The following is a 25,538-nucleotide window of genomic DNA, read 5'->3' on the forward strand; positions in this document are numbered from 1 at the left end:
TAACCTTTTTATTTCATACCAAAAACATTACTAAAGCACAAGACAACTTTAACTGTTTCGGGGTTTTGAATATCACAATATAGAAGAAAAAAGTTGGCATATAAAATACTAAATATGGCCCTTTGGCTGGTAGGCTTGTTCTTATCTTCATCTTAAAACAAAGAGAACAGCTGACAGGCTAGGAATCCAATTAATTCAGAAAATAAATTTGGCACGAAAGGAATTTTAGGACATAAAGCAGACTAATGAACCATGATTACATCAAATTAGTCATTTTCTTCAAGAGTAGAATGCAAGTCTAGTTTCGTAGTCTTCACACGCATGAGATCACGATAAACGCATCTTAAGAGCTTCAAGGAAGAAGCAGAAACAGTGCTATCAAACGCGTACATGCGTGGAATTTGAAACAGATCATCAGTGGGTGGTTCAAATAAACGAAAAGCTCAAGAACCATGAATCTTCAGCAATGGAGATTCAGAAATGGAAGAAGCACCGCATATGCGAAACACCACCCTCTGTTGCAGACCTGAACAAGAAGGCATACACTCCCCTTACGGTGTCGTTTGGTCCGTACAACCATATGAAGAAGCATCTGGTAGCCATGGAAGAGCACAAGCATCGAGCTCTGGTTCACTTTCTGAGGAGATGTAATGAGAAGCCATTGGAGTTGCTGATTCAAAGCTTGGCAAAAGAGGAAGACCTAATCTGCGGCGCCATCTTCACTTAGTGCACCACTGAAAACAGAGGACCTGCGTTGACCTTCAAAAACACTGGTGCGTTTTCATTTTCAGGGTTAACTAGACTTGAATCCCGTACTCTACATGGGTACTAATCAAATTAAATTGCAAAATTAATTATAATGAATGAAATGTCAAACATTTATGTTAAAGTTGGTAAAAAAAAAAAAGGGTACAGCTGATGAAATAAAATTTTATTCATTAAAAGTTAATTTAAAATAGGAAAAATGAGAATAAAATCTCTCCAAATTATGTAAATGACAATTTGATCCCTTAAAATGCCATAATATCAATGAAATTCTTAAAAATCTCTTTGTCAAAAGATTATTTTACCCTTATTGATAAATTGTGATTTCTTGTTTAATTTTTATGATTTTTTTTAAATTTTAATTCTTTAAATAAAGGTTGTGAATAAAGTTTTTTATTTTGAAAACTTGTTTTTCAATAATAAAATTTACACTTGACAAATTGTGATTTTTTTTCAATTTTTGCAATTCATAAAACAAAAGTTGTTATTCCTTAAACAAAAATTGTGATTATGGTTTGTTTTTTAATAACAAAAATTACACTTGATAAGTTGTGATTTCTTATTTAACTCTTGCTATTTATAGAATAAAAGTTGTAATTTTTTAAATAAAAGTTATGATTAGATCTTGTTATTTTTAGTAAAGGTAAAATAATTTTTTTTAAAAAAAAGTTATTGACAAAGAGGTCCTTTCAAGGGACCAACTTATCATTTATATAATTTAAAATAATTTTATTGTCATTTTTCCTTTAAAATATGCCGTGTGCAAGCATATTTAATTAAGGATTACACAATTAAAGACTACGGAGATTTCAGTTATTTTCAATGATAATGAACCATACATATTATTTGAATTTTTAACAATTTCAAACATTAATTGATGAAAGAGTGGTGAATGATTGGATATTGTATTTACTTGTCTAGACTCAAACCCCGCGCATTATATTGCACATATTATAACTAATTAAGATGAAATTAGCATTTTCAATTAAATTTTGAGAATGGATAATTTCAAACAGTTCAGGGGTAAAATGTTTAACAGATCGGAGGAAACATAAAGAGGGAATAAAAAGGAAAAAAAAATGTAAAAGTACCAATTTAAAAATTGAGAGAAATTATAGATACCAACAAAATAGTTTCCCCTAGAAGTTTTAATAGAATATATCTAATTGAAAAAATGAGATTAAAGTGTAAGTTTTCAAAACAAGAGGGAGGTCTTTGTAATTTTAATCAAAAAATCATTATATTTTATTCCTGCAATTAAGTAGACCATGTGTCCATAAATAAAATTAAAAAAGTAAAGTTATTGTTAAGTTATTTAAAATAATATAATAAAAGAAATACACATACTTAAAAATAAAAATAAAAAGACTTTTTTTCCTTATTAAGTGCACGTGTGTGTGTGTGTGTGTTGTGTGTGTAGGTAAGCACGCATGTATGGTAAAAAAATTGAGAATAATTAACAATATACTTACCTTTATTGAATCCGTTATATATGAAATAAAGCTCATGTGAATTAAACCACAACAAGAATTCTCTGTTCCATGTGTTTCTTGCAAGACTTGACTTCATTGCTTTAGAGTCAAGAATGGGATCAACACCGCACCATATCTTCCTTTTGTTTTGCTTCTCTCTGGACAGCTTCGTTTTATTGTGTGCATGTGTATAAATTATAGAGGGACTTTATGTAATCCAACTCCGCATAACCGTACGGTGCACGTGAAATTTCTTAACGGACTAAACCCAACTCTCAAGTTTTATTTTTAAAGTTAAATATACTTTGGTTAAAGTGCATTTTTAAAGTTAAATCTCTCTGGATGCCTTGTACTAATAAGTAATTAAAGTTAAATCTCTCTGGATACCTTGTACTAATAAGGAAGACATTTTGTCCCTTAAATTATTTTTCAGAAAAGTAAAAATTCCTCTCCATTAACGAATCACCAATAGATGGGGTGAAAAAAATACCATACTTATTAGTATAATGTGCTTAGTACAGGGGTGAAAAAATACTTTAACTTAAAAGCAAATATTAGTGATTATTTTAATTTAAGCAATGGTTATTTTTCTTCTGATTAAAATAAACACAAATAATCAAACACCGGAAATTTAATTAGCATTAACCATAATTTATATCAATATATATAAACACGGATGACTTGATCATATACTTTTGTCTATAAACAATTCCACTATCGTTTTTCCTCCCACAGATTGACATGGTGAATGATAGAGTTATCAGAAGGGCTTCAAGAAGGCTGTCTTTTGCTTTTCGAAAGGTTTGTGGATCTCAAATTTTTCGTTTTGCATCTTCCTGAGAGACACCTGTTAGTCCCTCTGCTACCTTTTAAAGAATCTATGCAATCATAAAGACAAGGAAGAACAGAGGATATTTGTAGCAAATAGACCGAAAAAACTCTTATTATTGAATCCCAGAGTATGTACACTGATTTATACATGTGAGAAGATGATCAAATCTCCAAGAAATCAGGAGATGGAATCAGGAGAGGATATTCGGGAATAGGATATCTACAAAATCCCTATTTTTACTCCTCACAGTATCCCCTTTATTAATAAATAATATTTACATTAAATATAGGTCAACCACACTCCCCCTCAAGTTGGATCATAGATGCTAATCATGTCCAATTTGCTTATACAACTATCAAATGCTGGCTTGTGTAATCCTTTGGTGAGTACATCAGCAGCTTGAAGCTTTGTTGGTATGTAGACAAGGCACACAATTCCTTCTTCAACCTTTTCCCTTATAAAATGTCTATCAATCTCCACATGTTTGGATCTTTCGTGTTGAACTGGATTTAGCGCCATACTTATGGCAGCCTTGTTGTCACAGTACAACTTCAGTGGAAGATCAGTCTTGACGTATATCTCATCTAGTACTCGCCTTACCCATAGTACCTCTGATATACCTTGGGCCAACGCCCTTAGTTCTGATTCTGCACTACTCCTTGAGACCACTCTTTGCTTTTGACTCTTCCATGAAACTAGGTTTCCCCATACACATGAGCAGTAGCCTGACGTTGATCTCTTATCCTTGTATGTTCCTCCCCAATCTGCATCTGTGTAGATTTCTATTGATCGTAGACTTTGCTTCTTGAACAATAATCCTTTACCTGGTGTCCCCTTCAAGTACCTTAGGATTCTGTATACAGCTTCCATATGCCTTTCTCTAGGGTCACACATATACTGGCTTGCCACACTTACTGCAAAAGTTATGTCTGGTCGAGTATGAGAGAGATAAATCAGTTTCCCAACTAGCTTCTGGTATCTTTCTTTTTCCACAGGCTCATTCTTCTCTCCTTCTTCTTCACAATCATTTTCCTCAGGTTCAACTTCATCTTCTTGATTTTCCATATCTTTTATTAATTTCTTCCCCTTCTTCTTCACAACAATAGGGGTCTCTACAGGTTTACATCCCAACATTCCTGTTTCAGTAAGCAAGTCGAGAACATATTTTCTTTGAGACATATAAATCCCTTTTGTGATCTTGCAACCTCCATGCCCAGAAAGTATTTCAAGTTACCAAGATCCTTCACTTCAAATTCCTTTCCAAGAGCCTTCTTTACTCTATCTACCTCTTCCTCATAGTCACCTGTGACAATTATATCATCAACATATACAATGAGAATACATCTCTTACCACCTTCCATTTTTACAAACATTGTGTGATCAGACAATCCCTGCTTATATCCTTCATTCTTCAAGACTTCCGAGAATCTGTCAAACCAAGCCCGCGGTGATTGTTTTAGGCCATACAAGGATTTCTTAAGCTTACACACTTGATTGTTCTTTCCCGCCTCAAAACCTGGAGGTAGTGTCATGAAGACTTCTTCCTTAAGGTCACCATTTAGGAAGGCGTTTTTAATATCTAGCTGCTGGAGAGGCCAATCCAGATTTACAGCCACAGAGATTAGGATTCTGATAGTATTAAGCTTGGCTACAGGGGCAAAAGTTTCTTTGTAGTCCAAGCCATATGTTTGGGTGAACCCTTTTGCCACTAACCGTGCCTTTAATCTGTCCAACTTACCAGCAGCATCATATTTTGGGGTGAACACCCACTTGCAGCCCACAACCCTCTTCCCCTTTGGTAGCTCTACAACTTCCCATGTGCCATTTTTTGTTAAAGCATTCATCTCCTCTATCACAGCATTCTTCCAATCTGGTATGCTAAGGGCCTCATATACATCATTGGGAATCTTCACTTTATCAAGGTTAGTTACAAAAGTGCGGAATTGTGAGGATAGAGTCTGATAGCTCACAAACCTTTGGATGGGGTGCTGTGTACAAGTTCTGGGTTGTTTTCTGAGGGCTATCGGTAAGTCTGTCTCCGCTTTCCCAGCTTCAGGAGCCTCTTGTGGTTCGAATTCTGGTTGTGCTTCAGGTATAACAGTCTCCCTTTCTCGCCATTTCTTCCTAGAGTAGACTATGGGTGTCTTTTCCAGTGCATTTCCAGCAATTTCAGTGCAATCTGAAAGACTTTTTACTTCAGTTTCTGGCCTAGGAGATTGGACCCTGAATTCGGTGGACTGTGGGTTTAAGAGTTCAGACTCTATTTGAGAGTTTGTTGGTGCAAGAATGAAGGGATCAGAATCATGAATGGTGGTGATTTCTTTACCCCTTTGCCTCTCACTTTCACTTTCCAAAAACTGAAAGTCACTCCCCCTCTCCCCCTGACTTGAAGTGTTTGGGTAAAAGGACTCATGCTCAACAAAGCTAACGTCTCGGCTTATGTAAAGTTTCTTGGTATGAGGATCAAAGCATTTATACCCTTTTTGTGTAGAGGAATAACCAAGAAAGATACATTTGATGGCTTTAGGGTCCAGCTTTTGGGAGTGATGGGAGTGAACATAAGTGGAACAACCAAAAATTTTAAGTGGTAGGTTGGTGTCAAGATGAGTAATGGAGTGAGATTCTTTTAATTTCTCAAGAGGTGTGGTAAATGAGAGGACACGACTTGGCATGCGGTTGATTAAATATGTAGCGGTAAGAATTGCATCTCCCCAGAAATATTTGGGAACGTTATAAGTGAAGAGCAAGGCACGTGCAACTTCTAAGAGGTGTTTGTTTTTCCGTTCCGCAATACCATTTTGTTGGGGAGTGTTAGGACAGGTACTTTTATGGACAATTCCATGTTCTGTGAGGAACATATCCATGGTTTTATTAAAGTATTCAGTGCCATTGTCAGTATGGAGGACTTGGATTGTGGTGTCAAACTGGTTTTTTACCATTGTATAAAATTGAGAAAAGACAGAGGGCACAGCAGATTTATCTTGTAATAGGTAGACCCAACACATTCTAGTATGGTCATCAATAAATGTAATGAACCATTTAGTATTTGTACGATTAGCAATACGAGTAGGACCCCATAAGTCACTATGAATAATGGAAAAAGGACGGGTAGATTTATATTCAACAGGTTTGAACACAGATCTGTGATGTTTAGCAAGTTCACACTCAGCACAGTGAAATGAAGAAATTTTATTAACTTGAAATTCAGGAAACAAACGACATAAGTATTGAAAATTTGGATGACCCATTCTCCTATGCCATAACATAAGATCATTAAAGTCTTTATTTGCAATGTGACACTGGATTCGAGACCAAAGACTACTCACGGTTGATTCATCGAGATAGTAGAGACCGTTATGCTCCTTAGCACTGCCAATCATCTTCCCCGATAAGAGGTCCTGAAAAATACAATGAGTAGAACAGAAATGAGCCCAGCAATTTGCCTCTTTAGTCAACTTACTTATAGACAATAAGTTACAAGCCAAGTAAGGTACATGTAAAACATGATTCAGTCTCATGACTTTAGAAATAACCACACTTCCTGTTCCTGCTATTGACGAGGAAGATCCATTAGCTGTACTTACTGTTTCATTCCCAGCGCTAGGAATATAGGTATTGAATAGTTTAACATCTGAGGTCATATGATCAGTTGCCCCAGTATCAACAATCCATTTGGGGTTACTATTAGAAGTAAGTAAGGCACATTTACCTTTGTGAGCCACAGATGCAGTAGGATTCAGTTTCTGGTTTTTCTCATTCTTCTGCAACACACTAAGCATCTCAAGTAGCTTACCTAGTTGCTCCTTATCAATTTCAGGTATTGAGTCTGGTTTATCTGGCGGTACATCATGAGAAGTTTGATAACTTCGTTGCTTGCCCTTTTTCGGCTTCCAATCGGCTGGCTTTCCATGTATATCCCAACAAGTGTCACGGGTATGCCCAATCTTCTTGCAATGTTCACAAGTGACCTTCCCCTTTTGGTTCTTATGATTTGAATCACTGCCCTTGCTCACAAGTGCAACAGTGTCCAAGGAAGAAGTTGGTGCAGAAATAGCTCCAGGAGTCATTACCTTGCGTCTTGAAGCCTCTCGACGTACCTCTGAGAATACTTCTCTAGTGGATGGAAGTGGCATACGGCTCAGAACGCGCCCCCGTACATCATCTAGAGATTGATTCAGTCCTGCAAGAAACTGAAACACCCGTTCATTCTCGACTTGCTCCTTATAACGGATTGCATCATTACTGCTAGACCATTCCACTTCTGTCATCAAGTCTAATTCCTGCCAGATGGTATTCAGCTCCAGCCAGAAAGCCGTGACATCACGTTCTCCCTGCTGCAGTGACCATGCTTTTGTTTTAAGCTCATATATTCGCGCCAAATCCTTCCCATCAGAGTATGAATCTCGCACAGCTTTCCAGATTTCATGAGCTGATGGAAGAAATATGAAGCTCTGTTGAATTTCCGGAATCATGGCATTGATCAGCCACGATGATACCAACGAATTTTCGGTATGCCATCGCTGTAGCTCCTGCGTTCTGGACTCTTCTGGAATTTTTGATGAGCCATCGAGGTAACCCATCTTCCCTCGGCCTCCAATCGCAAGTCGCATAGCCTGTGCCCATACCCGATAATTCGAGCCATTGAGTTTCATGGTAACCACGAGCACCGATGATCCGTCATGACCAGTGATCGACCCGAGGGGACTACCGGCCTTATCTGGATCGATTTGCAAGGACCCATCACTCTTCGACATTGGAGAAGTGTGAATCGGGTGCAACTCTTGTGTCTCGTCTTCGGTGCTTTCTGTCTCAGAGTTTTCGGCGTCGATATCTGCTAGTTGCTCTGATACCATGTAGCAAATAGACCGAAAAACTCTTATTATTGAATCCCAGAGTATGTACACTGATTTATACATGTGAGAAGATGATCAAATCTCCAAGAAATCAGGAGATGGAATCAGGAGAGGATATTCGGGAATAGGATATCTACAAAATCCCTATTTTTACTCCTCACAGTATCCCCTTTATTAATAAATAATATTTACATTAAATATAGGTCAACCACAATATTTATTAGTGAACTTAATAACAACTAGTTAGGGCCATTGATCGATCCTGCCTTTTAAATCACCTAAACAGGTTATTTCAGTTGCTGCCTCTTTTGCTTGTCATTTACCTTCTCTTTTGTTTGTTTATTTTGGTCAATATGATCAGTTGTGGGACACCAATTTCTCCTGAACTATGTTCCACAAAACCAAGTAATTATTTGTTGCATAATACATGCTTCTGGTTCCTTTTCAAGAATTAGGTCCTGTTTGGTTACTAGACATAAATGGAATGAAATTGATTGAAAAAATAAATGTAAAAATGAGATGATTAAAAGGAATAATGAACCACATTCATAAAGGAGAAGGGTAAATTAATTCATGGGATTGAAAATTATGATTCATAAAATTTTTGGAGGGTGTGATGATTCTCACATTTATAATATATATTAATGAGTTTTATTATATTTATCATGAGAAAAAAAGATAATTAGTTCATTTTTATGTTGATTTTTTAATCTCATTCCATTCCATTTCTTTTTTAATAACCAAATGAGATCTTACTTCATAAATGAACAAGCATGTATTCGCCCACTGTTTTTGTCTTATTATAGTGTTGTCACTGGTCGCTATCGTAGAGGTTAGGAACACTTAGAGATATAATGTCGGTGCCTATAAACTATTATTTGTAATGTTTATTTAATAAGGAAAAGAAATTGTTACTTACAGAAAATTGGCAGTTATTCCCTTATTCAAGGATTCAACTAATCAAGTTTTCCGGTTAAAATTGTACATTTGAAACTTTCGAACCAGGTCAGAACAGGTGCTTGCAATTGTGAATTTCCTCAGTGTTGTGACTCTCAATTGGAGAACGTTGGCTTTCACCATGTTGAATGAAGTTGACATCTTTTTTGTGGGGCCAGAAGGTGCATAATCTGAGCTATATAATATGCATTTGTCATTTCTGTATAAATAGTCACAATGCTTCAGGTCACTTGTTAATTTTCTTTCTAGTGCTGGTGTACATTTCTGGAAGTCAATAAGGATCAAGTAAAATTCTGAATTTCTGGCCGAAAAATTTACCTTCATGTTTATTTCTAGTTGACTGAGGCTTCACAGTTCACTATTTATTTATTTTTATTTTTGTGTTGTTTGAGAATAAAACTATAATGATCAAGCATGGACACTATTCTTCTTTATCATACCAAAAACAATGCTGGTGAACTTTAACTGTTTGGGGGTTTGGAATATCACAATATAGAAGGAAAAAAGTCGGTATATAAAATACTAAATATGGCCTTTCGGCTGGTAAGCTTGTTCTTATCTTCATCTTGAAACAAAGACAACAGCTGACAGGCTATGAATCCAATTAATTCAGAAAATACCTTTGGCACGAAAGGAATTTTAGGACATAAAGTAGACTAACGAACCATGATTACATCAAATTAATCATTTTCTTCAAGAGTAGAATGCAAGTTTAGTTTCGTATTCTTCACATGCATGAGATCGCTATAAACACATCTCAAGAGCTTCAAGGAAGAAGCAGAAACAGTGCTTTCAAACACGTACATGCATGGAATTTGAAACAGACCATCAGTGGGTGGTTCAAATAAACGAGAAGCTCAAGAACCATGAATCTTCATCAATGGAGATTCAGAAATGGAAGAAGCACTGCATATGCGAAACACCACCCAGTGTTGCAGACCTGAACAAGAAGGCATACAATCCCCTGACGGTGTCGTTTGGTCCGTACCACCACATGAAGAAGCATCTGCTAGCCATGGAAGAGCACAAGCATAGAGCTCTGGTTCACTTTCTGAGGAGGTGTAATGGGAAGCCATTGGAGTTGCTGATACAAAGCATGGCAGAAGTGGAAGAGGACTTGAGGGACTGTTACAAGCCACTTGATGATCAATGGAAGAGCAAGAACGAGAATAATCATAGTTTCTTGAGGATGATGATTCTTGACGGGTGTTTCATGCTTGAAGTTCTGAGATTTGCAGCTTGTTATCATGCTGCTGGTGATTATGCAGACAATGATCCTATTTTCAGTTGCCATGGAAGACTGTATGTCACACCTTATATCAAACGTGATATGCTTATGCTTGAGAATCAGATCCCCATGATGGTTCTTGACAAACTGGTTGAATTTGAGGGAAACAAAAACCAGGTATTTAATTACTTCTGGACTTTAATTTTCTCATGTGTTTCAGGCATGTTTATTAAGATAATTAGAAGTTGGCATTTATAAACGGCTGAAAATTTTGAATTCTTTTTCATCATGGAAGTAGACAATTGATTTTAGTAATGTCAGTTGACTTAACCAGTTTCGTCACTCAAAACTCTTCTGCTGCAACATTTTATAAGTAGCAACATAAGACTTCATTGACAAGTAGTTTTGTCGTGAAAATCAACTGGTGAGAGGTAATTCACGTGACTCCAATATATAGTTGTTGAAAGCAATTATATTAGCACTTTTTGTTAAAATAAATAAATTAATCATTGGCAAAAATCATATTGATGGAACTCTAAATTTATACATGGTTTTAATTGATCCTATAATTTTATAATTCCATTAGTCTCATATAATGAATTTTTTCCCATTCACTGTCATTTAAAAAATTAACCTTGATGTGTCTATATTTAAAAATATTTTGTCAACATTTAAAATTTGATATCAACATTTTTTCGTTAATAAAACTAATAATGTTAATGTTAGATGACCGAAATGGTACAGTATAAAATTAAAAGATTAAAATGACATTTGGTGTAAAGATGAAATTTTGCATTAATTTATTTATATATCATATCTTCATTTTCATTTTGTTTGTTTCTTTTTCTGATTGAACACATGGTACCTCATCAATATTACTATAGGATCCAGAGTTCTTGAACAAGCTCATCCTCAAGTTCTTTTGCCCTGACACTCCAATCTTCAAAAGCTTCGGCAAATGCTTACACATCTTAGATCTCTACAGAAAATCCCTCTTTCAACATGAACCAACACACCCCACAATCATTCCCAATCAATCCAAATCAAACAAACACCAAGAAGACGAAATCATCATTCCCTCCGCAAGAGAGCTTCTAGACGCTGGCATCACCTTCAAGCCAAGCGAAAGCCACAGTTTCAAAGATGTCTCCTTCAATGGCGGAATCCTCAGAATTCCTTCAATCATCGTCGACGACTGCACCGAGACCATGTTGTTGAACCTCATAGCATTTGAACGCATGCATGTTGGAGCAGGCAACGAGGTTTCTTCGTTCGTGTTCTTCATGGATAACATCATCGATAACCATGTTGATGTTGTGATTTTGGAACAGAAAGGGATTGTACAGAATGCTCTTGGAAGTGACAAAGCCGTGGCGAAGCTTTTTAATTCACTATCTAGAGATCTTGCTGTGGATCGTGGAGGAAGCTTGGAGATAGTGCAAGTGAGTGTGTGTAGATATTGCAAGAAGCCATGGAACAAGTGGAGAGCTAATCTCATTGAAACTTACTTCAGGAATCCATGGGCGATCGTGTCTTTTGTTGCAGCCATATTTCTGTTTGGGTTGACTATCGTTCAGACTGTGTATACAATTCTTCAATTGTATCATAATACTTAAATTGGAGTTTTGAATTTTTGTGGTGATTACACAGAGTTGAAACGAGAAGATGTGTCATAATTGTTACCGCATGCAACTTCTGGAACTCTTTTTGTCCAGAAGAAGAATAACAATAATAGTTCTTCTTTCTATGATTTGGTATCATTATTTTTTTTACTAATATAACTTCAGTGCCTGAACTTTTTCTCAATTATCAATCTAATCTTTGAATTCTGACTCAATATAATTCAATTAGTTGTGTGCTTCATTGAATTGAGAAATTATAGAAATTGAATTGTATCAAGTCAAGAAATTATAGGAAGTTGTTTTGGGTCAAAATTCAAGGATTACACTGAAAATTGAAAAACAAGTTTAAAGAAGAATAGTGTCTATGTTTGATTATGTGGTTTTATTAAATGCAAATTTTTCTCTCAAAACTATGTAGTTCAAAAGGAAGAATTGTGATTTTAGTCAGCACCTGAGTTAGCCTCAAGTGTCTACGATTGCAAATTTTCTAACCTTCTTTAATTTGGACATTTTAAATCTTCACTTACTTATTTTTCTATTATTATTTGTTAAAGTTATTTAAAAAATTTTAAAACAAATGCACAACAAAAAATAACGTTCATGTACATTAATTATGATTTTAGTTTTCCGCCCTCCCTATTTACTTTTCTTAATTTACATTTTAATTTTATCCATAAATATATGTCATGTTCCAAATTTCAAATTATAATTATTACTTGGTTCTAATAATATTCTAGTGGAGCATTAAATGGAGGACAGAATTGGGAAAAATGATTCCTACATTGTATTTATAGATTTTTCTTTCTCCATATAATTTGCGTGCCGTAAATTTTTTTTATGAGGACAAGTAAATAGAGGTGGAAGAGTATATATATATATTTATATTGATTGTCCATTCCAGGGATCCAATAAAATTGGAGAGTATATAGATTGATTGATTGTTTTTGAAATGCATGCAGAACATGCTAGCTTTTCAAACTTTTTTCTTCACAATTTGGAGAAATTAATTAATTAACATTAAAATATAAACTTTCAGGTGAGTTGGGTGTTGTCCATTAAAAAAATTACATTTACATGCACTGTCATACAGGGTTGTGAGCTTGTGATAATAAAAGGAAACTGTTGAGAGAAGCAAATGATGATTCCGCTCTTAAGCAATATTGAAGTGAAGAAGAGACAGATCTAAAGAGGGCAAGGAGGGATTCTTGTCCCCCAAATGTCATATAACTTTTGGTAAAAACTTTATTTTTTTTTTGTAAAATACTTTACAATAAATTTTGGCTCCCCCTAGTTTATTTTTCCTTTGCGTCATGATGTGGTCTCCAATTGCAACAAATTTAGCTTCCAAAAGCTGATGATCTAGGCAAGTAGTATTAATTTTGTAGTAGGATTTTACTAATTGAATTGTCCAAGACATGCCAACATCCTTTTATAGTTTAAATTTATTTATTTGTTTTTCATAATTTTACATTTTACAAATAATTTTGTGAAATGTTAAATCCTAAATCATTCAAAACTTAAGTTGATCTAAGGGTTGAGATAAGTTGAGAGGAAGCGGAAGAAAAAAAAAAAATAGAGATAATCAAATCTAAAAAATAATATAGGTCTCACATATTGTTTTTCCTTAATTTTTTTTTTGTTTTTATCTAAGCAAAAATAACAAGCTGTTTGGTTGTTTGGAAAAGACCTTTAATAAAATATATTAAAAAATAACAAGCAAAATATGTTTGTAAGTCTCACATAATATTCGTTAACTGAAATTAATGGTGAGCTATTAAATGTTTTGTTTTTTTAAAGTTGAGGATTTATTTTGTATCATTTGATAGTTTAGGTTATTAGATGCTCTTAAAAAAAATAGTCAATAGCCAAATTTACTACTTTATCCTATTTTTTTCATTAAAAATGTATTTATATCTCATATGAGTGTTAATATTCACATTTTATCCCAATATAAGGAGCCCTTTTTTGGTTAGAAACTTTTGAATTCATTTTTTTTATCTAAATAATTACACTTTTTTATTAATCATGTAGTTATCATCAATATTTTGTAATTTTTTTTACTCCCTTCATTCAAAAATGTAAGATATTTTTTGAAGAATTAGATGTTTAAAAATATAAAGTATTTTTAATTTTTTGAGGTATACTCATTGTCTTTTTTTAAAAAATGCCTCCATTAATAATGACTTTATATTTATTATATGGTGTTTAATAAGAATAAATATAAAAAGATAGGATTAGTTTAAAAATAGGTAACTACTTTATTGGAGGGTGAGATTCGGTTAAAAATGTTTTATATTTTTAAACGGAGGGAGTAATATATTTTAACAATCTCACTTTCTCCTTATATAATAAAGACCAAATCAATATTGGATGCAAACTTTGCAAACCAAATGGATAAAAATTACATTTGAAAGACCAAATTAATAATTAAGTTATTTTTTATCAAACAAAATAAAACTATGCGAAACTTTGATAGGTGTTGTCTTTTGCTTAAATTCTTTTCATTTTAATTAAATTCCGACAAAACTGCTAAAAAAATGTTGTGAAGAAACACAAAAAAAAAATTAGTAAGATGAGCTCTCGGCCCCACGCAAACCCTCCCCTTTCTGGCTTCCAACAAGACGAGGAATTTTTGAGGGAGGGTCGAAGCAGCTCGAACAGGTGATTTCTTTGCCCGCTCTCTTGGTTCCTCCACAGACGAAATTTATCCCAGAACTATGATATTCCGATGTTTTTTTTTAATGGAAATTTTATTCTGAGTTTCAATTCATCTCATGTTGTCCTGATTTATTTTAAGAAACCAATTCGATAATGGGATAGTTTAGGATGAATTCTCATTTTAAAACCTGGAGATGCGCTCGATTTCACCTTCGACAGAAAGAGTATTCTGTTTCCCTGTGGTTGATTGATGATTTGGTTCAGCACTTTGAGGGGATTGAATGTTACTCATCTGTGCCTGAAATTCTCATAGGGTATGCTTCGTTTAATTTGAGTAACGTGGGGAAGGAATTCTTCGGCTAAGTCCCCTGCTGATATTTAAATAATTCCCCACCGCCAAGAATCTTACCCACATTCAATTTCAAATTTCCGTTTTTAAATTTTAATATTCAAAGAGCCCTGATGTTTCTTTCGATTTCATCCAACAAAAGTCTAGAAGATGTGGGTTCGCTGGGCACGTTTTAATGGTTATTTGAGAAGATAACGGTGATGGATTTGTTACGATGAGTGAATGGTGAAATATAAGGGGCCATTCTGTGCAAAACCGAGTTCATTTCTCTTGCATGTTTTTGCAGCTTTTTGGACTTGTATAAACAGATGATAATATTGTTTGGGTCACTCACTACCCATGTTTATCCACACTAGTCAACTGATAAGAGAGCAATGTCCGTGGAAGATTAATGTACTTGTTATTAAGAAGAAATGCTTAGTGTACTCTAAATTTTAGATGAGAAAGATATCATAATTTATTGGCTTTACTCTGTTTCCTCTCTAAATCTCTCTAACATTATATTTGAGCCACTGCTCTAGCAAGCTTGTTCTGATCCGTGTCAACCAAAGCCTTAGATTAGTAGAACTGTGAAATAGATATACCTTCAATAGTCCTACACATCCTGATCTCCTAGTTCTGGCACGTGTGAGCAAATCATCTTCTGCTATAGGATGAACTATTTTGATTGGAAAAGCGAATTTTTATCATGCTCGAGTATCACAGAGATCTATTTTAATAGCTCAGGTGTTTGATGGCCCAAGAGGAATCACCCATTGAAAAATATAACTGAGAGCAACAATGATGGTTGTGTGAGAAGATTAGCAGCATAAGATCATGTTGTCTCGAAGAGTGGACTGATGCCATGGTGTGAGATCTCGAAAGAGGAAGCATGGACTGCCGGGAACAAGCTGCCACTCTTGTGCAAGGTTAATCTGTTTAGGAAAACAAATATTCTTTTTATTGGAAAATTTAAAAAAATTGAGGGGGTTGAGAGGGAGAGAGTATTGGTATGGTAGATTGTAATGTAGCAACAAGATTAAAGAAATGAGGAAAAAAAAAAATTAAAGCAGAGAAGAAAGAAGATGATGAATAATAGAAGGTGGAAAAACCAACTGTTGTTTTTCACACTTCATAGTCAGAATATTAGTGTAATATAGCAAGGAGAAGATTACTTCAATAGTATAAATATAATACAGCAAGAAGATTGAGAGAGGTGAGGGTAAACAAAAAAACAAAAAACAAAAACAAAAGGAAAATAGTTTTTTGAGAAAAAGGGGAGGAATGAAAGAAGATGGAAGAAAAGTAGTTTGATGATGATGAAGAGATGCAGTTAAAAAATGGTGCATGGTTATTTGGATTGATCATTATGACAGTATCTTTAATATTATTAGAGAGGATTTCACATGAGAGAGGAATAATAATTTCCCCACTTTGCGCTGTTTCCTCTCCAAATCTGTAGCACGGACCCATTGTACACTGTTTCTGACTTTGTTGTTCTTGTGTAGGTTTATTACATGAATTAGTGAAAAGTGCCCATAATTGTATTTTGTATGATGTGGTTCAGCATTTCAGGTTTTCTGATGAAAATAAGCAAACCCTATTAGGAAGATATTCCAAATTGATAGGAAGTGCCATCTCACGCTCCAAAAAGCAGTGATTTCCCATTGAGTTTCAACATTCTCATCCTCCTATAGCTGAAACTTGAAAAGTAAACAATTTCTCACCCTCTTAACATCAAGACTCATCTTGGTTTGTTTACCTCGCATTACAATGGCATTTTGGGGCATGACAACAGTAAATGTAATTGTGGCCTGACTTGCTATGAGTGTGAAATGTGATTTGAAATAGGTATTTTGCGGGTTTTCCTTATTTTTTATTGTTGTTATTGCTGTTGTTGTGTGATTTTTTCTTGATCAATGTTGTGTGTGATTTGAGTGTACCATGGTTAACTTTACTCTACTCATCTATTGGTTCTCAAAGTAAGTCCAAATGTCCCATCTGCGGCAGCCATAAGCGTAATGACCGGTGATGCTATGATTGGACTTTGAGTAAGATCATTCCATTTCATATCCTGATGGTAACTGTGGTTCCTATTTTCTTTGGATCCACGGTGTTGATATCTAGGATTACATATTTGTCGGGAATTTTTTTTTTATTCTTTCCTTTTTCAGTATGGTTTTATTTCAAATATACTTCTAGAAGTCAATGAGAATTAAGTTAAATTTGGAATTGCCAGATGAACAATTTACCTTGATGTGAAAATTTCTTGTTGACTGAGGCTTCTCATTTGTTGCTTGCGGAAATCTGATGACCTTATAATTAACCATGCTCTTCTACTGGTTTTCAGGTCCAAATGTCCCATCTCCGGTAGCCATCAGAGTAATGACCGGTGATGCTATGATTGGACGCAGAGCAATACTATTCCCTTTCCACATCATAAGGAACTGTGGTTCCTATTTCCTTTGGATCCATGGTGTTGATTTTTGGGATTACATATATGTCACGATTTCTTTCGTCAATCGTTTCTAATGCTGATGTACATTTCTGGAAGTCAATAAGGATCAAGTTGAATGCTGAACTGCCGGCTGAACAATTTACCTTATGTTAATTTCTTTTTTTCTTTTTTTTTTTATTTTTGTCTGATAAAAGTTTAGATGGGGCGGATGTGGTAACCCACCAGGGCTAGGGCAAACCTTCCAACCTCTTTGAGAATTTTTGGGAGAGATTACAGATCACCCACCAATGATTGCCTCACATCAATCAACGGGATTCGAGCCTTTGTCCTTGTGAGGTAAGGGCTGAGTCTTTCATGGGGAATCGAACCTTCGCCCAAGTGCTTGCAATTGCGAATTTCCTCAGTTGTGACTCTCAATGTAGAAGGTTGGCTTCCTCCATGTTTGAGGAGGAATTGACAAAGTTGACATCTTTTTTGGAGCCAGAAGGTGCATAATCTGAGCTATATAAGATGTATTTGCCATTTCTCTATAAGTAGTCATGATGCTTCAGGTCACTTGTTAATTTTCTTTCTAGTGCTGATGTACATTTTTGGAAGCCAACAGGGATCAAGTTAAATTCTGAATTGCCGGCTGAAGAATTTACCTTGATGTCAATTTCTAGTTGACTGAGGTTTCACAGTTCACTATTTATTCATTTATTTTTATTTTTGTGTTGTTTGAGAATAAAACTATAATGATTAAACATAGACAGTAACCTTTTTTATTTCATACCAAAAACATTACCAAAGCACAAGACAACTTTAACTGTTTCGGGGTTTTGAATATCACAATATAGAAGAAAAAAGTTGGCATATAAAATACTAAATATGGCCTTTCGGCTGGTAAGCTTGTTCTTATCTTCATCTTAAAACAAAGAGAACAGCTGACAGGCTAGGAATCCAATTAATTCAGAAAATAAATTTGGCACGAAAGGAAATTTAGGACATAAAGCAGACTAATGAACCATGATTACATCAAATTAATCATTTTCTTCAAGAGTAGAATGCAATTCTAGTTTCGTATTCTTCACATGCATGAGATCACTATAAACACATCTCAAGAGCTTCAAGTAAGAAGCAGAAACAGTGCCATCAAACGCGTACATGCGTGGAATTTGAAACAGATCATCAGTGGGTGGTTCAAATAAACGAGAAGCTCAAGAACCATGAATCTTCAGCAATGGAGATTCAGAAATGGAAGAAGCACCGCATATGCGAAACACCACCCTCTGTTGCAGACCTGAACAAGAAGGCATACACTCCCCTTACGGTGTCGTTTGGTCCGTACAACCATATGAAGAAGCATCTGGCAGCCATGGAAGAGCACAAGCATCGAGCTCTGGTTCACTTTCTGAGGAGATGTAATGGGAAGCCATTGGAGTTGCTGATTCAAAGCTTGGCAAAAGAGGAAGACCTAATCTGTGGCGCCATCTTCACTTCGTGCAACACTGAAAACAGAGGACCTGCGTTGACCTTCAAAAACACTGGTGCGTTTTCATTTTCAGGGTTAACTAGACTTGAATCCCGTACTCTACATGGGTACTAATCAAATTAAATTGCAAAATTAATTATAATGAATGAAATGTCAAACATTTATGTTAAAGTTGGTAAAAAAAAAAAAGGGTACAGCTGATGAAATAAAATTTTATTCATTAAAAGTTAATTTAAAATAGGAAAAATGAGAATAAAATCTCTCCAAATTATGTAAATGACAATTTGATCCCTTAAAATGCCATAATATCAATGAAATTCTTAAAAATCTCTTTGTCAAAAGATTATTTTACCCTTATTGATAAATTGTGATTTCTTGTTTAATTTTTATGATTTTTTTTAAATTTTAATTCTTTAAATAAAGGTTGTGAATAAAGTTTTTTATTTTGAAAACTTGTTTTTCAATAATAAAATTTACACTTGACAAATTGTGATTTTTTTTCAATTTTTGCAATTCATAAAACAAAAGTTGTTATTCCTTAAACAAAAATTGTGATTATGGTTTGTTTTTTAATAACAAAAATTACACTTGATAAGTTGTGATTTCTTATTTAACTCTTGCTATTTATAGAATAAAAGTTGTAATTTTTTAAATAAAAGTTGTGATTGGATCATATTATTTTTAGTAAAGGTAAAATAATTTTTTTTAAAAAAAAGTTATTGACAAAGAGGTCCTTTCAAGGGACCAACTTATCATTTATATAATTTAAAATAATTTTATTGTCATTTTTCCTTTAAAATATGCCGTGTGCAAGCATATTTAATTAAGGATTACACAATTAAAGACTGCAGAGATTTCAGTTATTTTCAATGATAATGAACCATACATATTATTTGAATTTTTAACAATTTCAAACATTAATTGATGAAAGAGTGGTGAATGATTGGATATTGTATTTACTTGTCTAGACTCAAACCCCGCGCATTATATTGCACATATTATAACTAATTAAGATGAAATTAGCATTTTCAATTAAATTTTTGAGAATGGATAATTTCAAACAGTTCAGGGGTAAAATGTTTAACAGATCGGAGGAAACATAAAGAGGGAATAAAAGGAAAAAAAAATGTAAAAGTACCAATTTAAAAATTGAGAGAAATTATAGATACCAACAAAATAGTTTCCCCTAGAAGTTTTAATAGAATATATCTAATTGAAAAAATGAGATTAAAGTGTAAGTTTTCAAAACAAGAGGGAGGTCTTTGTAATTTTAATCAAAAAAATCATTATATTTTATTCCTGCAATTAAGTAGACCATGTGTCCATAAATAAAATTAAAAAAAGTAAAGTTATTGTTAAGTTATTTAAAATAATATAATAAAAGAAATACACATACTTAAAAATAAAAATAAAAAGACTTTTTTTTCCTTATTAAGTGCACGTGTGTGTGTGTGTGTGTTGTGTGTGTAGGTAAGCACGCATGTATGGTAAAAAAATTGAGAATAATTAACAATATACTTACCTTTATTGAATCCGTTATATATGAAATAAAGCTCATGTGAATTAAACCACAACAAGAATTCTCTGTTCCATGTGTTTCTTGCAAGACTTGACTTCATTGCTTTAGAGTCAAGAATGGGATCAACACCGCACCATATCTTCCTTTTGTTTTGCTTCTCTCTGGACAGCTTCGTTTTATTGTGTGCATGTGTATAAATTATAGAGGGACTTTATGTAATCCAACTCCGCATAACCGTACGGTGCACGTGAAATTTCTTAACGGACTAAACCCAACTCTCAAGTTTTATTTTTAAAGTTAAATATACTTTGGTTAAAGTGCATTTTTAAAGTTAAATCTCTCTGGATGCCTTGTACTAATAAGTAATTAAAGTTAAATCTCTCTGGATACCTTGTACTAATAAGGAAGACATTTTGTCCCTTAAATTATTTTTCAGAAAAGTAAAAATTCCTCTCCATTAACGAATCACCAATAGATGGGGTGAAAAAATACCATACTTATTAGTATAATGTGCTTAGTACAGGGGTGAAAAAATACTTTAACTTAAAAGCAAATATTAGTGATTATTTTAATTTAAGCAATGGTTATTTTTCTTCTGATTAAAATAAACACAAATAATCAAACACCGGAAATTTAATTAGCATTAACCATAATTTATATCAATATATATAAACACGGATGATTTGATCATATACTTTTGTCTATAAACAATTCCACTATCGTTTTTCCTCCCACAGATTGACATGGTGAATGATAGAGTTATCAGAAGGGCTTCAAGAAGGCTGTCTTTTGCTTTTCGAAAGGTTTGTGGATCTCAAATTTTTCGTTTTGCATCTTCCTGAGAGACACCTGTTAGTCCCTCTGCTACCTTTTAAAGAATCTATGCAATCATAAAGACAAGGAAGAACAGAGGATATTTATTAGTGAACTTAATAACAACTAGTTAGGGCCATTGATCGATCCTGCCTTTTAAATCACCTAAACAGGTTATTTCAGTTGCTGCCTCTTTTGCTTGTCATTTACCTTCTCTTTTGTTTGTTTATTTTGGTCAATATGATCAGTTGTGGGACACCAATTTCTCCTGAACTATGTTCCACAAAACCAAGTAATTATTTGTTGCATAATACATGCTTCTGGTTCCTTTTCAAGAATTAGGTCCTGTTTGGTTACTAGACATAAATGGAATGAAATTGATTGAAAAAATAAATGTAAAAATGAGATGATTAAAAGGAATAATGAACCACATTCATAAAGGAGAAGGGTAAATTAATTCATGGGATTGAAAATTATGATTCATAAAATTTTTGGAGGGTGTGATGATTCTCACATTTATAATATATATTAATGAGTTTTATTATATTTATCATGAGAAAAAAAGATAATTAGTTCATTTTTATGTTGATTTTTTAATCTCATTCCATTCCATTTCTTTTTTAATAACCAAATGAGATCTTACTTCATAAATGAACAAGCATGTATTCGCCCACTGTTTTTGTCTTATTATAGTGTTGTCACTGGTCGCTATCGTAGAGGTTAGGAACACTTAGAGATATAATGTCGGTGCCTATAAACTATTATTTGTAATGTTTATTTAATAAGGAAAAGAAATTGTTACTTACAGAAAATTGGCAGTTATTCCCTTATTCAAGGATTCAACTAATCAAGTTTTCCGGTTAAAATTGTACATTTGAAACTTTCGAACCAGGTCAGAACAGGTGCTTGCAATTGTGAATTTCCTCAGTGTTGTGACTCTCAATTGGAGAACGTTGGCTTTCACCATGTTGAATGAAGTTGACATCTTTTTTGTGGGGCCAGAAGGTGCATAATCTGAGCTATATAATATGCATTTGTCATTTCTGTATAAATAGTCACAATGCTTCAGGTCACTTGTTAATTTTCTTTCTAGTGCTGGTGTACATTTCTGGAAGTCAATAAGGATCAAGTAAAATTCTGAATTTCTGGCCGAAAAATTTACCTTCATGTTTATTTCTAGTTGACTGAGGCTTCACAGTTCACTATTTATTTATTTTTATTTTTGTGTTGTTTGAGAATAAAACTATAATGATCAAGCATGGACACTATTCTTCTTTATCATACCAAAAACAATGCTGGTGAACTTTAACTGTTTGGGGGTTTGGAATATCACAATATAGAAGGAAAAAAGTCGGTATATAAAATACTAAATATGGCCTTTCGGCTGGTAAGCTTGTTCTTATCTTCATCTTGAAACAAAGACAACAGCTGACAGGCTATGAATCCAATTAATTCAGAAAATACCTTTGGCACGAAAGGAATTTTAGGACATAAAGTAGACTAACGAACCATGATTACATCAAATTAATCATTTTCTTCAAGAGTAGAATGCAAGTTTAGTTTCGTATTCTTCACATGCATGAGATCGCTATAAACACATCTCAAGAGCTTCAAGGAAGAAGCAGAAACAGTGCTTTCAAACACGTACATGCATGGAATTTGAAACAGACCATCAGTGGGTGGTTCAAATAAACGAGAAGCTCAAGAACCATGAATCTTCATCAATGGAGATTCAGAAATGGAAGAAGCACTGCATATACGAAACACCACCCAGTGTTGCAGACCTGAACAAGAAGGCATACAATCCCCTGACGGTGTCGTTTGGTCCGTACCACCACATGAAGAAGCATCTGCTAGCCATGGAAGAGCACAAGCATAGAGCTCTGGTTCACTTTCTGAGGAGGTGTAATGGGAAGCCATTGGAGTTGCTGATACAAAGCATGGCAGAAGTGGAAGAGGACTTGAGGGACTGTTACAAGCCACTTGATGATCAATGGAAGAGCAAGAACGAGAATAATCATAGTTTCTTGAGGATGATGATTCTTGACGGGTGTTTCATGCTTGAAGTTCTGAGATTTGCAGCTTGTTATCATGCTGCTGGTGATTATGCAGATAATGATCCTATTTTCAGTTGCCATGGAAGACTGTATGTCACACCTTATATCAAACGTGATATGCTTATGCTTGAGAATCAGATCCCCATGATGGTTCTTGACAAACTGGTTGAATTTGAGGGAAACAAAAACCAGGTATTTAATTACTTCTGGACTTTAATTTTCTCATGTGTTTCAGGCATGTTTATTAAGATAATTAGAAGTTGGCATTTATAAACGGCTGAAAATTTTGAATTCTTTTTCATCATGGAAGTAGACAATTGATTTTAGTAATGTCAGTTGACTTAACCAGTTTCGTCACTCAAAACTCTTCTGCTGCAACATTTTATAAGTAGCAACATAAGACTTCATTGACAAGTAGTTTTGTCGTGAAAATCAACTGGTGAGAGGTAATTCACGTGACTCCAATATATAGTTGTTGAAAGCAATTATATTAGCACTTTTTGTTAAAATAAATAAATTAATCATTGGCAAAAATCATATTGATGGAACTCTAAATTTATACATGGTTTTAATTGATCCTATAATTTTATAATTCCATTAGTCTCATATAATGAATTTTTTCCCATTCACTGTCATTTAAAAAATTAACCTTGATGTGTCTATATTTAAAAATATTTTGTCAACATTTAAAATTTGATATCAACATTTTTTCGTTAATAAAACTAATAATGTTAATGTTAGATGACCGAAATGGTACAGTATAAAATTAAAAGATTAAAATGACATTTGGTGTAAAGATGAAATTTTGCATTAATTTATTTATATATCATATCTTCATTTTCATTTTGTTTGTTTCTTTTTCTGATTGAACACATGGTACCTCATCAATATTACTATAGGATCCAGAGTTCTTGAACAAGCTCATCCTCAAGTTCTTTTGCCCTGACACTCCAATCTTCAAAAGCTTCGGCAAATGCTTACACATCTTAGATCTCTACAGAAAATCCCTCTTTCAACATGAACCAACACACCCCACAATCATTCCCAATCAATCCAAATCAAACAAACACCAAGAAGACGAAATCATCATTCCCTCCGCAAGAGAGCTTCTAGACGCTGGCATCACCTTCAAGCCAAGCGAAAGCCACAGTTTCAAAGATGTCTCCTTCAATGGCGGAATCCTCAGAATTCCTTCAATCATCGTCGACGACTGCACCGAGACCATGTTGTTGAACCTCATAGCATTTGAACGCATGCATGTTGGAGCAGGCAACGAGGTTTCTTCGTTCGTGTTCTTCATGGATAACATCATCGATAACCATGTTGATGTTGTGATTTTGGAACAGAAAGGGATTGTACAGAATGCTCTTGGAAGTGACAAAGCCGTGGCGAAGCTTTTTAATTCACTATCTAGAGATCTTGCTGTGGATCGTGGAGGAAGCTTGGAGATAGTGCAAGTGAGTGTGTGTAGATATTGCAAGAAGCCATGGAACAAGTGGAGAGCTAATCTCATTGAAACTTACTTCAGGAATCCATGGGCGATCGTGTCTTTTGTTGCAGCCATATTTCTGTTTGGGTTGACTATCGTTCAGACTGTGTATACAATTCTTCAATTGTATCATAATACTTAAATTGGAGTTTTGAATTTTTGTGGTGATTACACAGAGTTGAAACGAGAAGATGTGTCATAATTGTTACCGCATGCAACTTCTGGAACTCTTTTTGTCCAGAAGAAGAATAACAATAATAGTTCTTCTTTCTATGATTTGGTATCATTATTTTTTTTACTAATATAACTTCAGTGCCTGAACTTTTTCTCAATTATCAATCTAATCTTTGAATTCTGACTCGATATAATTTAATTAGTTGTGTGCTTCATTGAATTGATGAATTATAGAAATTGAATTGCATCAAGTCAAGAAATTATAGGAAGTAAGTTGTTTTGAGTCAAAATTCAAGGATTACACTGAAAATTGAAAAACAAGTTTAAAGAAGAATAGTGTCTATGTTTGATTATGTGGTTTTATTAAATGCAAATTTTTCTCTCAAAACTAGGTAGTTCAAAAGGAAGAATTGTGATTTTAGTTAGCCTGATTTTAGTTAGCCTCAAGTGTCTACGATTGCATATTTTCTAACCTTCTTTAATTTGGACATTTTAAATCTTCACTTACTTATTTTTCTATTATTATTTGTTAAAGTTTATTTAAAAAATTATAAAACAAATGCACAACAAACAATAACGTTCATGTACATTAATTATGATTTTAGTTTTCCGCCCTCCCTATTTACTTTTCTTAATTTACATTTTCATTTTATCTATAAATATATGTCATGTTCCAAATTTCAAAGTATAATTATTACTTGTTTCTAATAATATTCTAGTGGAGCATTAAATGGAGGACAAAATTGGGAAAAATGATTCCTGCATTGTATTTATAGATTTTTCTTTCTCCATATAATTTGTGTGCCGTAAATTTTTTTTATGAGGACAAGTAAATAGAGGTG

At 34.1% G+C, this 25,538-nt stretch overlaps 2 protein-coding genes, 1 long non-coding RNA gene and 3 other non-coding genes across 6 annotated transcripts; all 6 read left to right on the forward strand.

The window, feature by feature from the left end:
* The first annotated feature begins 9,739 nt into the window (after nucleotides 1-9,739).
* Nucleotides 9,740-11,880, forward strand: LOC129317175 (UPF0481 protein At3g47200-like). Its single transcript, XM_054961537.1, has 2 exons — nucleotides 9,740-10,284; nucleotides 10,992-11,880. The coding sequence occupies exons 1-2, from the start codon at nucleotides 9,760-9,762 to the stop codon at nucleotides 11,721-11,723; spliced, it is 1,257 nt and encodes a 418-aa protein (XP_054817512.1). The 5' UTR covers nucleotides 9,740-9,759; the 3' UTR covers nucleotides 11,724-11,880.
* Nucleotides 11,881-14,282: 2,402 nt separating this feature from the next.
* LOC129318786 (uncharacterized) lies at nucleotides 14,283-17,857 on the forward strand. The gene is made up of 2 exons (XR_008595306.1): nucleotides 14,283-14,390; nucleotides 17,066-17,857. It is a non-coding gene; the product is annotated as an uncharacterized LOC129318786 (long non-coding RNA).
* On the forward strand, nucleotides 16,701-16,852 carry LOC129319140 (small nucleolar RNA snoR2/U65). The gene has a single exon (XR_008595450.1). It is a non-coding gene; the product is annotated as a small nucleolar RNA snoR2/U65 (small nucleolar RNA).
* On the forward strand, nucleotides 16,921-16,997 carry LOC129319126 (small nucleolar RNA snoZ7/snoR77). Its single transcript, XR_008595437.1, has one exon. It is a non-coding gene; the product is annotated as a small nucleolar RNA snoZ7/snoR77 (small nucleolar RNA).
* LOC129319137 (small nucleolar RNA snoR2/U65) lies at nucleotides 17,065-17,215 on the forward strand. Its single transcript, XR_008595447.1, has one exon. It is a non-coding gene; the product is annotated as a small nucleolar RNA snoR2/U65 (small nucleolar RNA).
* Nucleotides 17,858-22,422: 4,565 nt separating the features above from the next.
* Nucleotides 22,423-24,821, forward strand: LOC129317151 (UPF0481 protein At3g47200-like). The gene is made up of 2 exons (XM_054961511.1): nucleotides 22,423-23,225; nucleotides 23,933-24,821. The coding sequence occupies exons 1-2, from the start codon at nucleotides 22,629-22,631 to the stop codon at nucleotides 24,662-24,664; spliced, it is 1,329 nt and encodes a 442-aa protein (XP_054817486.1). The 5' UTR covers nucleotides 22,423-22,628; the 3' UTR covers nucleotides 24,665-24,821.
* Nucleotides 24,822-25,538: the final 717 nt, after the last annotated feature.

Source organism: Prosopis cineraria, unplaced genomic scaffold, assembly GCF_029017545.1.
Source record: "Prosopis cineraria cultivar Desert tree isolate PC_DT_omini unplaced genomic scaffold, ASM2901754v1 PC8, whole genome shotgun sequence".
Classification (NCBI taxonomy): domain Eukaryota; kingdom Viridiplantae; phylum Streptophyta; class Magnoliopsida; order Fabales; family Fabaceae; genus Prosopis; species Prosopis cineraria.

What these genes read in the sequence shown, in the direction of transcription:
- LOC129317175 (XM_054961537.1), top strand. Translation starts at nt 9,760, where the DNA reads ATGGAGATTCAGAAATGGAAGAAGCACTGCATATGCGAAACACCACCC. An exon ending in TTGAGGGAAACAAAAACCAG is followed by an intron (nt 10,285 to 10,991) that starts GTATTTAATTAC and finishes ATATTACTATAG; the next exon opens with GATCCAGAGTTCTTGAACAA.
- LOC129317151 (XM_054961511.1), top strand. Translation starts at nt 22,629, where the DNA reads ATGGAATTTGAAACAGACCATCAGTGGGTGGTTCAAATAAACGAGAAG. An exon ending in TTGAGGGAAACAAAAACCAG is followed by an intron (nt 23,226 to 23,932) that starts GTATTTAATTAC and finishes ATATTACTATAG; the next exon opens with GATCCAGAGTTCTTGAACAA.